The sequence below is a fragment of the Bombina bombina genome, chromosome 4, assembly GCF_027579735.1.
Source record: "Bombina bombina isolate aBomBom1 chromosome 4, aBomBom1.pri, whole genome shotgun sequence".
In the NCBI taxonomy this organism is placed as follows: domain Eukaryota; kingdom Metazoa; phylum Chordata; class Amphibia; order Anura; family Bombinatoridae; genus Bombina; species Bombina bombina.
The window spans coordinates 758,840,790-758,854,447 of NC_069502.1; the positions used below are offsets into that span (position 1 = coordinate 758,840,790).

The following is a 13,658-nucleotide window of genomic DNA, read 5'->3' on the forward strand; positions in this document are numbered from 1 at the left end:
CGCGGATATTCTGTTTTTTCCAACTTTATTTATACCATATCATTACTGTCCATGAACAAGCACATTTCTCTAAAGCTAATCTTTTATTTTTCATCTGTTAATGTCCAAGAAATAGCTAGATTTATACCTGAACAAACAATAATATTGTTTTTTTAATTTGTTATCCAAAAAATCTGATATATGATATTTTCACATAAATTAATATGTATTTGTATTTCTAGAAATCATGATATGACTATATCATTTTTTTTAAATGATTATTAATGCTAGAATTTGTACATATATATTTTCACATACTTGTGTGTGTATGTATATATATATATATATATATATATATATATATATATATATATATATATATATATATATATATGTATGTCAGAAATATTTTCCAAACATATTTACATGTCCCTAAATTTTATTTTTTTCTAAACAATGTTGTCTTTCATATCTCTGTGTTTATTTATACCGCTATATGTGTATAGTGTAAATATATTATTATTCTGAGCAAGAATAATATGCAAATATAACATGTAATCAGGGTATCATATGTATTTATTTGCAATCAATGGATATTTTAAGAGCTGGGCCAGTTTTCTCTCTGCATCTGTGTAACCCTTCCTGATTGCAGTGTATTTTTAAACACCACCCCTACACAGATGTTATAAAATGAGCTGGCATATAAGATGACATTTCTTAATGAAAATTAAATTCAAGAGTAGGAAGAAAAACACTGAAAATATCATGACAGTAAAGAGGTGATTTTAATTTCTGCTGTATCTGATTCGTAACAGTTTAATGTTAGGTGGACTATCCCTTTCAGCTATCATCTTAAGACTATATTGAATAAATCATCAATCGATTTTTAAAATCATTGTCAAAAATATTACACTGTGTGTCCTAATGTCATCATCAATGTTTAAATGTAATACTAATTTCACATATACATACTTTCAAAGTATAATACACAATTTAACAAATGGCACTTACAAGTTCTGATAAGTGATCAATGACACAAGTATCGTGCAATTTGATTAGTTAGTGATAGTATAAAATGTATGTTTAAATCAGATTGGCTGATATCATAAATCATGTGATTATGCATTTTCCAATCAAAAGTGGTGGAAAATTTCACTAGTTTGCTGGCTGTTTAGGAGTTCAAGTATTGCGTCCAATTTGATGCAAAGTATTGCATCAAATTTGGTGCGAAATGCAGTGGGACTTGTATTAAATGCGTTAAACATGTTGAAATTAGATTGATCAAAAAAAGTTAGCTATAGTATGTAATGTATTTATTTAATTTTTATCCCTATATCTACTAGTCCTGCTGCCAGACAGATATTACCTGTCATTTTTAAATTAATCTGTCCCTTGAAATTACATGTGATTATAATATTATTATTTAACATATTATTTAGATACTGAACATGCGTCTTTGTTGTCTGTGTGATTTAGAAAGAGTATACAATTGTAATGAACTTTCTCATTTACATAAATATGTAATAAGCTTCATTCTCTTGCAGCATCTAACATAACCTTTCTGGGTTTTCAGACTCCCATTGATTTCTATGGCGTTCGCAGCCTCAAGGGTTGAAACGATAAGTAAGCTGCGGCGGAAAAGACGTGAGCGTACCTCTTGAATGTTTGATAAATTGGGAAGAGGGTAGAGTCAAATGTGAATTCGAAACATCTGGAATGATGCAAGCATCGATCTGCGTTGGATTGAGATCGCGGGAGCATACATTATGTCATACATTTTAACATTTGACGATATTGTTGCTTTGCTAATTATGACGGATTCAATTTGTGTCGAATATGACGCGAGATTCAAGCGGATTCCATCGTATTATCAGTTGAAGCTTTGATAAATCGGCCCCTAGATCTCAAGAGTTTGAACACATTTCTAAAAGTCCCACCTTGTAGATGAAAACTATTTGCACTATACTTCTTTTAGTTCAGAAGGGTCAATTTATGTCTACAATAGACTTAAATGATGCCTAAAAACATATCCCTATTCACAGGGATAATGTAACATAACATAGTAACATAGTAGATGAGGTTGAAAAAAGACCGAAGCCCATCGAGTTTTACCTATACAAATCTAAAATACTTACAAAAAGCTCCAGCCAAGCTTAAATAATCCCACTAAAAGGTGACCCATTTCATACTAGCAATTTCCTTTGGTAATGAGTTCCACAATTTTATTGCTCTTACAGTGAAAAAACTTTTCCGTTGCAGGATATTAAATCTCCTTTCCTCCAACCTTAAATTGTGACCTCTTGTCACAAACAATTTTCTTGGAATAAACTGAGATTCTGCCATCTCTGTAAGTCTCATATAAGTTTTTTTTTTTCTTTCAAATTTGCCTTCTTTAACAGGCATTATCAATTTGTGGCACTACCATTCAGTCTACTCATGGCACCCAGAATGTTTACCACCGGTACTGGGAACCCTTTTATCAGTGAGAGTTCAAATAATATCTATAGCTCTCTATTTAGAAAACATTTACCAAAGAGTTCCTTAATTACTCAAACTTTGGTTTTATTTCTGGGGTCCATAATTTACAAAGTGTCAATGTGACTATCCCTAACAATGCAACGCAAACTCAATCATCAGAGTTCCTTCTCTCTTCTGCAAATAAAATACACTTCCTTCTGTGGCTCAGTGCATGGAAGTGGTGGGTCTAATGGTAGCTGTCTCAGATGCAGTACCCTTTGCCATGTTTCATCTACAACCTCTTCAGCTTACAATGCTCCAACAATGGAATAGAGACTACGAGGTCCTGTCTAAAAAATATTTCTAGATTCCAAGATCTGACAGTCTTTAACTTAGAAGCAAACTTGCCATTTCCTAATTCAGAGAACATCCTTCCTTTGTCCTAATTGAACTGATTACCACAGCTACCAGTTGGGTTGAGGTCTGTGGTCCCTTAGTAAGGTGTTTGGTCTTCTTGGGAGGCAAGGTTACCAATAAACATCTTTGAACTTTGTGCCTTATTCAGGGCTCTGCAGAGTTTGCCCAGCCTCAGGCACGGATTCCTCCATTTCCAATTGGTAAAAATTACTGCAGTGACATGCATATATTACCAGGGAGGAACAGTTTCTTAGCAATGAAAGAAGTGTCCCACATTTTAACCTGGGCAGAATGTCACCATTGTCTGTTTTCTGCCATTTATATTCCAGGAGTGAGCAATTGTGAGGCAGGCTTCCTCAGTCACCAAAGGCTTCACCAGAGATAGACATCATGCCTTCTTGCCTGAACCACACATTTCTATGCTACGCTATTTTGCCAAGTCTTGAGACCATCAGGCAGAGCTTATAGATGCACTAGTGGTTATATGGTCTTTCAATCTCATTAATCTTTTTCCTCCATTTGTGGTGCTATCCTGGGTGATAGCTAAAGTCAAACAGAAACAAACATAAGCAATTGTGATTGGTCTGTCATGGTTTTCCAGGACTTGGTATACAGACCTGAATCAAATATCTTCTAGCCCACCTTGGCGTCTTCCTCTCAGGAAAGATCTTCTAGCTTATGACCTCAAAACTGAATTTGTCAGCCTGGTGATTGAACTCCTAATCCTTTCACAAAGAGGTCTTTATGATTAGGAGATTGAAAACCTGTCACTAGGTGTATCTACTATAAGGTTTGGAAAACCTTTTTTTACTCGTGAAAACCAAGGGATACATTTGGAATTCTTTTAGAATTCTCAAAATTCTTGAATTTCTTCAGGACAGCCTTAAGAAAGGTTTATAATCCAGTTCTCTTAAAGGTCAGATTTCAGTCTTAGTAGAAACCCGTTGTCACCATCTTGTTTTAAGAACATGCCCAAATAGAAATGGTTCTTTAACAAACAATAGAAGTAAATATTTGTAAAAACAGTAGAAGTAAAAGTTTAAACATTTTCAAACCAGGTTATGAAGACACAAGTTCAATTTAGAATCAAAAATTGCATTTGTAGACGTTGGGGTCCTAATGTGACTTTTCCTGCAGATACCCTTATCTGTACATTATATCACATACTCAAGACATATTCATACAGTATGTATATGAACCTATGCATTTATAAATCTGTGCCCCATCCACTGTATACAGCCTATGTAATAGTGATGAATTGATACCATGTATTTAATACACCTGTACAATGTCTCCTCTGGCCATTGCCATGTTTAGCACATGGGCAAGATAGCTGCAAAGATGTCCAAAATCCCCTTTTGATGACTTATCAAGTGCCTTGTGATTGAGACTCAAATGGGAAAAGTTAAGCTTAAAGGGACACTTAACCCACATTTTTTCTTTTGTGATTCAGATAGAGCATGTAATTTTAAGCAACTTTCTAATTTACTCCTATTATCAAATTTTCTTAATTCTCTTGGTATCTTTATTTGAAATGCAAGAATGTAAGTTTAGATGCCCATTTTTGGGAACAACCTGGGTTGTTCTTGCTGATTGGTGAATGAATTAATCCACCATTAAAAAAGTGCTGACCACAGTCTGAACCAAAAAAAAAAAAGCTTAGATGCCTTCTTTTTCAAATAAAGATAGCAAGGGAATGAAGAAAAATTGATAATAGGAGTAAATTAGAAAGTTGCTTACAATTACAATTGCATGCTCTATCTGAATCACTAATAATTTGGGTTCAATGTCCCTTTAATCAAAAAGGGGTTCAAAGTGTGCCTGGATTTCTCAGGATTTGCTAAACTGTGTATTTTTCTAGCAAGTGACAGTTTAAACAATATTGAATAAAAAGATTATTTACAATGCAGTTCATTTATGTCTTGGTTCTTTTGTTGACACAATAAAACATTTTTTAACAATATGAATCAAGGTTATATTTTAAAGATCCAACATATGTATTGATCCTATATATAACAATTTATATAGCAATTTATTTATTAATAAGGAAACATTTTGTCTGCCTTTTGACTACAGTTTAGTCATATTTAAGTAATAATCAATGCACACCCCATTAAAAAAGTCAGTAAGATACTAATAAAAATTGATAAATATACAGTTTGTAGTGAATTGTTGATTATACAATATTTTTAAATTCTGTGAAACAGTGGATGCATAAAAAAAATCTACACACCCCTATGTCATAGTAGGTTTTTGAAATGTAATGTAAATATCAGACTTTTTCCATCCGGATAACATTCCATTTCCTACCCATAATCTAACAACAAACTATTTACTGAACATTACATAACCCATATGAAGAGGTACAGTAGGTGACATATCAATATGTATACAGGCATAGAGAATTGTAATAGGATTGCTTTATTTTATAAATCTAGATTATGTCATACATGTTTAATTAATACAATTCAAATTATATTTTTGTAGTAACTATAAATACATAGATACATTCAATGCATTTTTTCCAATACCTATTTTGTTTAAAAGTTCATTAAACTTTTTTTTTTTTTATCCATTTTTCTGTTATCTAATGATAAATGACATTTTTGTTTATTTACTTTTATTTTTATTATCCCTACAGGTAACCGTTGTGTTTTTCATGATCAATCTGTTGTGGATTGTGGCTACTTTCTTTTTGCAAAAAACTGGCTCTACAATAAACATACAAATACCCAAAATGTTTGTCAATGGAACCGTTTCAGATTTAGAAACATTGCCTGTGGAACCCATTGGATTTATGTTCTTGATATCATTTGCCATCTTAATTCTATTACAGTTTGGCGCACTTCTCTATCACAGGTACGTTTGCAAATACTCATAAGGAAATAGTACATCACTAACCGTCGTTAATTAATCATGCAAAAGTCATTCTACTTAACGTTTTTTTCTATTAAAAACATATATATATCTATATCTATCTATCATCTATCTATCTATCTATCTATCTATCTATCTATCTATCTATCTATATATAGCTATCTATCTGTCTATCTATCTATCTATCTATCTATCTCTCTCTCTCTCTCTCTCTCTCTCTCTCTCTCTCTCTCTCTCTCTCTCTCTCTCTCTCTCTCTCTCTCTCTCTCTCTCTCTCTATATATATATATATATATATATATATATATATATATATATATATATATAAATATATATATCTATCTATCTATCTATCTATCTATCTATCTATCTAGCTCTCTATCTATCTATCTATCTATCTATTTATCTATATATATATATATAGCTATATATCTATATATCTGTAATATATATATTAACTAGGGGCATATTTTGTACTAGGCAAGCAAGGCACTTGCCTGGGGAGGCAGATTTGGGGGGCAGCGCTTTTTAAATCTCACTACATACACAAATACACGCACACACAACATAAACACACACACTCACTACACACACATATGCACACATGTGCACTTGAGCATTAACATTTACTATGATAATGCCATGGAATCAAAGTAACGTTGCACCCTGACCAAAAAATATTATGACCAAAAAAAATACCTAAATCCTGGGGAAGATGGGGGGCAGCAGAATTGTAAGTGCCTAGGGCAGCACAAAACCTAAATATGCCACTGATATTTACACATTTTATACTAAAATAACGTAATCATGTCTCGTATTCTTTTTTTTAAATCTACTGTTAAGAGTTGTAAGGTACTAAAATTCATTCACCAGATTGCACATGACCAGCTGCAGATACAGCTACAGTTCATGAGATTGTGCCTTTGCCTCCCGCCTCTTCTAATGCTCATTGGTCTAGAGCAGTGATGGTGAACCTTGGCACTCCAGATGTTTCAGAACTACATTTTCCCATGATGCTCAACTGGCGTTCAACGTGCCTAAGCATTATGGTAAATGTGGTTCTTAAACATCTGAAATGCCAAGGTTTGCCTACACTGGTCTAGAGAGGGTTGCTTGCTTTAAAAGCTACTACAGTGTTATCTGCAAGCTGCTGTTGTACAAGGTGGAAAGAAAAATTGTAATGCCTCATGATTTGTAAAAAGGATTTTTAATGAAAGTATATTAGACAAATGGTTTAACACTGTACTATAAAATGTAAATCCCTTTAAAGGGACATAAAACTAAAAAAAATGTTTTCATGATTCAGACAGAGCACTCAATTTTAGACAACTTTCCAATTTACTTCTAATATAAAATGTGCTTTGTTCCCTTAGTATCCTTTGTTGAAGGAGCAGCAATGAACTACAGGTAGCTAACTGAATACATCAGGTGAGCCAATGAGAAGAGGCATATATGTGCAGCCACCAATCAGTGCTTTGCTGCTCCTGAGTCTACCTAGGTATTCTTATCAACAAAGAATAGCAAGAGAACAAAGCAAATTAGATAAAAATATATTGAAAAGTTGCTTAAAATTGCATGCTCTATCTAAATCATGAAAAAAAAATGTTGGGTTCACAATGATCTATTTAACCTGCTTAGGTGTAATAACTCCTTTTTCTATTTTAAATATGTGCTTTTCCTTTTGAAACCCCTACTTATACTAAAAATGTCAATACTGAAGTAATTGCTTTAGAAACACTATGTAAACAATGTGTATAAAAAAGCTGCCTCCTAGTGGGGGTGGGAAAGAAAGAAAGATTGGACCTTTTTTAAATTGTATTCCCGCATTTGCTTCAAATACAATAAACTCTTATCAGCCCGTAGTCTGTGTACACTGTAACTTTAAAGAAAACTTGTGAACTTTATTTTAATTTTATGCCAAACGCACTACTATACAGTTTAAATTGTTCAATTTTAAAACAAAACAAAATATTTCAAAGTCAAATACACAGTAGTTTAAATCAGAGACATCACACATTAAGGCATAAAAATGGATATTATAAGCAAACATTTAATATTGGTTTCCCCAAAATGTGTTTGCCAATAACTTGTTTTACAAGCTGCAGAGTATTAAATGTATATTGGAAATTACTCCTTTACTTTTATGTATGAAAAAGCCATTTTTTTTCTTTTTAAAACCACAACCTGTTTAAAGGGGCGAAATGTGCAGGGAGAGCAGAACTTATCTTATCAATGTCTTTACACACAAAGGTTCCCTTATCTTATCTTTATCTGTATACACAAAGATCTATAATTAGAAATAGCAATTGAAAATTAACATTTTAGTATCTATCACTTCCAGTGGGATGTCTTCTGATATCTCTTGTATGCAATATTGAAACTTTTCATAAATTACCATTATCTAAAGTGTTTGCTCTCTGGCTCAAACCAACTGCAGTAAGCACATTTTAAAGTTTGCTTTTTTAACTTTGCAGAATCTATACTTTGATTCATTTCATTGCTTACCAAGAAACTGAAGGCAAGATAAAAAGAGAGGTGAGTAAATATTACTTTCTCAGAAATATCTACTGTTATTATATTTTTTACAGATATACTCCCATCCTACTTAGTTACCCTTTTCAATTCTCTTGATGATGGCGGATTCTTTACGCCAGATAAATCAGCGCATATAACAGTAATAAACCGGAAAGAACCTCAGATTGGCCAAAAAAAATCATCTTTTGAAATGTAGATGCCAAAATCCTAGCTAAAAGGCTGAATACATTTTTACCTGCTTTTATCTATAAAGATCAATTGGGGTTTGTCCTGGGAAACGAGACAAGACACCATTAAAATGATGCTGCTAACTAATTAAAAAAACACAGAACATCCAATGCTTGGTACAATCCCTAAAGTCAGAAAAAGCTTTCGATAGAGTGGATTGGACATTGCTTTCCTCTAACTTTTTCCATTTTGGATTCAGTGATAGATGTATCACTCAAGTTTTTAAATTATATAACGAACCCTCAGTGAGAGTAAAAGAACATTCTGCCAGATTACGAGTTTTGTCGGTAAAGACTTGCGGTGCTAATGAGCCTTTTTTATCCACTGCTCACTTAAGACAACGCTGGTATTACAAGTTTTCTGAATGGCTGCGTTAGCCTCAGAAAAGTGAGCGTTGAGCAAATTTAGCTCCACTTCTCACTGTAATACCAGCGTTGCTTACTTTAGCGGTAAGCTGGCTAAAACGTGCTCGTGCACGATCTCCCCATAGGAAACAATGGGGCTGAGACGGCTGAAAAAAAACCTAACACCTGCAAAAAAGCAGCGTCCAGCTTCTAACGCAGCCGCATTGTTTCCTATGGGAAAATACTTTCTAAGTCTACACCTAACACCCTAACATGAACCCCGAGTCTAAACACTCCTAATCTTACACTTATTAACCCCTAATCTGCCGTCCCCGACATCGCCGACACCTGCATTATACTATTAACCCCTAATCTGCCGCTCCGGACACCGCCGCCACCTACATTATACTTATGAACCCCTAATCTGCTGCCCCCAACATCGCCGACGCCTACATTATAGTTAATAAAGGGACAGCACACTGTAAAATTGTTTTTCCATAAATGTATTTTAAATGACTTGTTATACCAACTGTAGAGTATAAAATATTTGAGAAATTGCATTTTCGGGTTTATTTGTGTATCTGAAGTAGCTGGTTTTGTCCTTTGAAACCACAGCCTATTACAATGGGTTGAGCTTCAGGTAATATCAGATCTCATTATGTTATCAGTTTCATGTACACAGACTTGCTTCCTTATCTTATATTTGTCTGGAACACCAAAGCTCAATACATAGAGAGAACAATGGAAAATTATCATTTTATTACTTAACTATCATGCCCCCACTGAGGGTGTAATCTATTCTGCTGGCTGTGTTTACTTAGGCTTGTCAATAGCATATACGCCAGTATCAAAACTTTCAGTATAGGTTGGGAAACCACAAGCTAAATCAGCTATTTCAAATGCTGAAATATGAGTAAAGGAGTTACTTGCAACTAATTTAATACACTCTAGCAGGTAAAAAGGATCATTGGGAATAATTTAAAGGGGAGAAAGTTTTTGGGTGAACTGTCCCTTTAACCCCTAATCTCCCGCCCCCAACATCGCCGCAACCTAACTACACTTATTAACCCCTAATCTGCCGACCGGACATCGCCGCTACTTTAATAAATGTATTAACCCCTAAACCGCCGCACTCCCGCCTCACAAACACTAGTTAATTTTTATTAACCTCTAATCTGCCTGCCCTAACATCGCCGACACCTACTTACATTTATTAACCCCTAATCTGCCACCACCAACGTCGCCGCTACTATAATAAAGTTATTAACCCCTAAACCTAAGTCTAACCCTAACCCTAACAACCCCCTAATTTAAATATAATTTAAATACATCTAAATAAAATAACTACAATTAAATAAATTATTCCTATTTAAAACTAAATACTTACCTGTAAAATAAACCATAAAATAGCTACAATATAATTAATAATTACATTGTAGCTATCTTATGATTTATTTTTATTTTACATGCAACTTTGTATTTATTTTAAATAGGTACAATAGTTATTAAATAGTTATTAACTATTTAATAACTACCTAGCTAAAATAAGTACGAAATTACCTGTAAAATAAATCCTAACCTAAGTTACAATTACACCTAACACTACACTATCATTAAATAAATTACCTAAACTACCTACAATTAAATACAATAAACTAAATTACAAAAAAAACCCCACTAAATTACAGAAAAAAATAAACACTAAATTACAGAAAATAAAAAAATTACAAGAACTTTAAACTATTTATACCTAATCTAAGCCCCCTAATAAAATAAAAAAGCCCCCCAAAATAATAAAAAGCCCTACCCTATACTAAATTACAAATAGCCCTTAAAAGAGCATTTTGCGGGGCATTACCCCAAAGTAATCAGCTCTTTTACCTGTAAAAAAAAGAATACAATACCCCCCCAAAATTACAACCCACCACCCACACACCCCTACTCTAAAACCCACCCAATACCCCCTTAAAAAAACCTAACACTACCCCATTGAAGATCACCCTACCGTAAGCCGTCTTCACCCAGCCGGGCACCAGTGGTCATCCGATCTGTCCAGAAGTCTTCATCCGATGGGCCAGAAGAGGACATCCAGACCGGCAGAAGTCTTCATCCTATCCGGGCAGAAGAGGACATCCGAACCGGGAGAAGGCTTCATCCAAGCGGCATCTTCTATCTTCATCCATCCGACGAGGAACGACTCCATCTTGAAGACCTCCGGCGCGGAACATCCTTCTAGGCCGAAGAACTAACAACAAATGACGGTTCCTTTAAATGACGTCATCCAAGATGGCGACCCTTGAATTCCGATTGATTCTATTGATTGATTCTATTGATTGATTCTATTGGCTGATCCAATCAGCCAGTCAGATTGAACTTCAATCCGATTGGTTGATAGCATCAACCAATCAGATTTTACCTACCTTAATTCCGATTGGCTGATAGAATCCTATCAGCCAATCGGAATTCAAGGGATGCCATCTTGGATGACGTCTTTTAAAGGAACCGTCATTCGTAGTTTGTTCGTCGGCCTAGAAGGATGTTCCGTGCCGTAGGTCTTCAAGATGGAGTCGTTCCTCGTCGGATGGATGAAGATAGAAGATGCCGCTTGGATGAAGCCTTCTCCAGGTCCGGATGTCCTCTTCTGCCCGGATAGGATGAAGACTTCTGCCGGTCTGGATGTCCTCTTCTGGCCCATCGGACGAAGACTTCTGGATGGATCGGATGACCACTGGTGCCCGGCTGGGTGAAGACGGCTCACGGTAGGGTGATCTTCAATGGGGTAGTGTTAGTTTTTTTTAAGGGGGTATTGGGTGGGTTTTAGAGTAGGGGTGTGTGGGTGGTGGGTTATAATGTTGGGGGTGGGTATTGTATTGTTTTTTTTACAGATAAAAGAGCTAATTACTTTGGGGCAATGCCCCGCAAAAGGCCCTTTTAAGGGCTATTTATAATTTAGTATAGGGTAGGGCTTTTTATTATTTTGGGGGGCTTTTTTATTTTATTAGGGGGCTTAGATTAGGTGTAATTAGTTTAAACTTCTTGTAATTTTTTTTATTTTCTGTAATTTAGTGTTTATTTTTTTTTGCAATTTAGTGTTGTTTTTTTTCCGTAATTTAGTTTATTGTATTTAATTGTAGGTAGTTTAGGTAATTTATTTAATGATAGTGTAGTGTTAGGTGTAATTGTAACTTAGGTTAGGATTTATTTTACAGGTAATTTTGTACTTATTTTAGCTAGGTAGTTATTAAATAGTTAATAACTATTTAATAACTATTGTACCTAGTTAAAATAAATACAAAGTTGCCAGTAAAATTAAAATAAATCATAAGATAGCTACAATGTAATTATTAATTATATTGTAGCTATCTTATGGTTTATTTTACAGGTAAGTATTATTTAGTTTTAAATAGGAATAATTTATTTAATTGTAGTTATTTTATTTAGATGTATTTAAATTATATTTAAATTAGGGGGGTGTTAGGGTTAATAACTTTATTATAGTAGCGGCGACGTTGGTGGTGGCAGATTAGGGGTTAATAAATGTAAGTAGGTGTCGGCGATGTTAGGGCAGGCAGATTAGAGGTTAATAAAAATTAACTAGTGTTTACGAGGTGGGAGAGTGGCGGTTTAGGGGTTAATACATTTATTAAAGTAGCGGCGATGTCCGGTCAGCAGATTAGGGGTAATAAGTGTAGTTAAGTTGCGGCGATGTTGGGGGCGGCAGATTAGTGGTTAATAAATATAATGTAGGTTGCAGCGATGTTAGGGGCAGCAGATTAGGGGTTCATAAGTATAATGTAGGTGGCGGCTATGTCCGGTCGGCAGATTAGGGGTTACAAATATCTATTATAGTGTTTGCGATGTGGGGGGTCCTCGGTTTAGGGGTTAATATGTCGTTTTTGGGTGTTAGTGTACTTTTAGCACTTTAGTTAAGAGTTTTATGTTCCGGCATTAGCCCATAAAACTCTTAACTACTGACTTTTAAATGCTTTAGAAGTCTTGCCAGGAGAGGGTCTACTGCTCACTTCTTCCAAGACTTGTAATACCAGCGTTAGGCAAATCCCATAGAAAAGATAGGATACACAATTGACGTAAGGGGATTTGTGGTATGGAAAAGTCGTGGAAGAAAAGTGAGCGGTGAGCCGCTACCTGCCAAACTTGTAATACCCCTTAATGCTGCTTTTTAAGGATAACGCAAAACTCGTAATCTCGCCGATTGTGTTTTAAATTATTCTTTCCCTATTATTAACAGCATATGTTGTTTGTTCTAACTATAGAAATACTAGTACATATGGAAAAGCAAAAGTCCCATCACATATAAAATCAGACTCTTTGCAGATGACGTATTATTAAAGGGACACTACAGTTACTTTTTTGTGACAATTGTCAGTGTGATTTACTTATGCATGTGCTAAGCATAAGAAAAGCTGAGCTTCTTCTTCATTTATCACAGGGACTAATATTTCTGCGCTGAATCACCATGTTTTAATTGATGACATATAGGGCTAGATTATAAGTGGAGCGCAAAATATCGCTTTTGCAAAATCGACATTTGCGCTCAATTTAGTAATACCAGTGCATGCAAATGTGCATTGCTATTACAAGTTAGACTCAAAGTGAACGCGACTTCGCGTTCGAATTGCACGGAAGCATTGCACTCACGAGAGCGCACTTCCATAGGCTCCAATGGAAGCCTCATTCTCATGCCGTCAGATACAGCTTGAGAACAAGCACATTGAAGGGGGTAAGCCGGGCAGCAAATAGAAATATATATGAATATATACATATATATTTATGTGTTTATATGTATATACAGTACTTACA

At 34.8% G+C, this 13,658-nt stretch overlaps 1 protein-coding gene across 1 annotated transcript in view; it reads left to right on the forward strand.

The window, feature by feature from the left end:
• The window catches only part of LOC128657826 (chitin synthase chs-2-like), a 122,099-nt gene that overhangs the window by 91,338 nt on the left and 17,103 nt on the right, over positions 1 to 13,658 (forward strand). The window contains exons 17-18 of the mRNA XM_053712247.1: positions 5,495 to 5,712; positions 8,205 to 8,265. Of these exons, the coding sequence (XP_053568222.1) occupies positions 5,495 to 5,712; positions 8,205 to 8,265 (279 nt within the window). The remainder of the gene's footprint in view (positions 1 to 5,494; positions 5,713 to 8,204; positions 8,266 to 13,658) is intronic.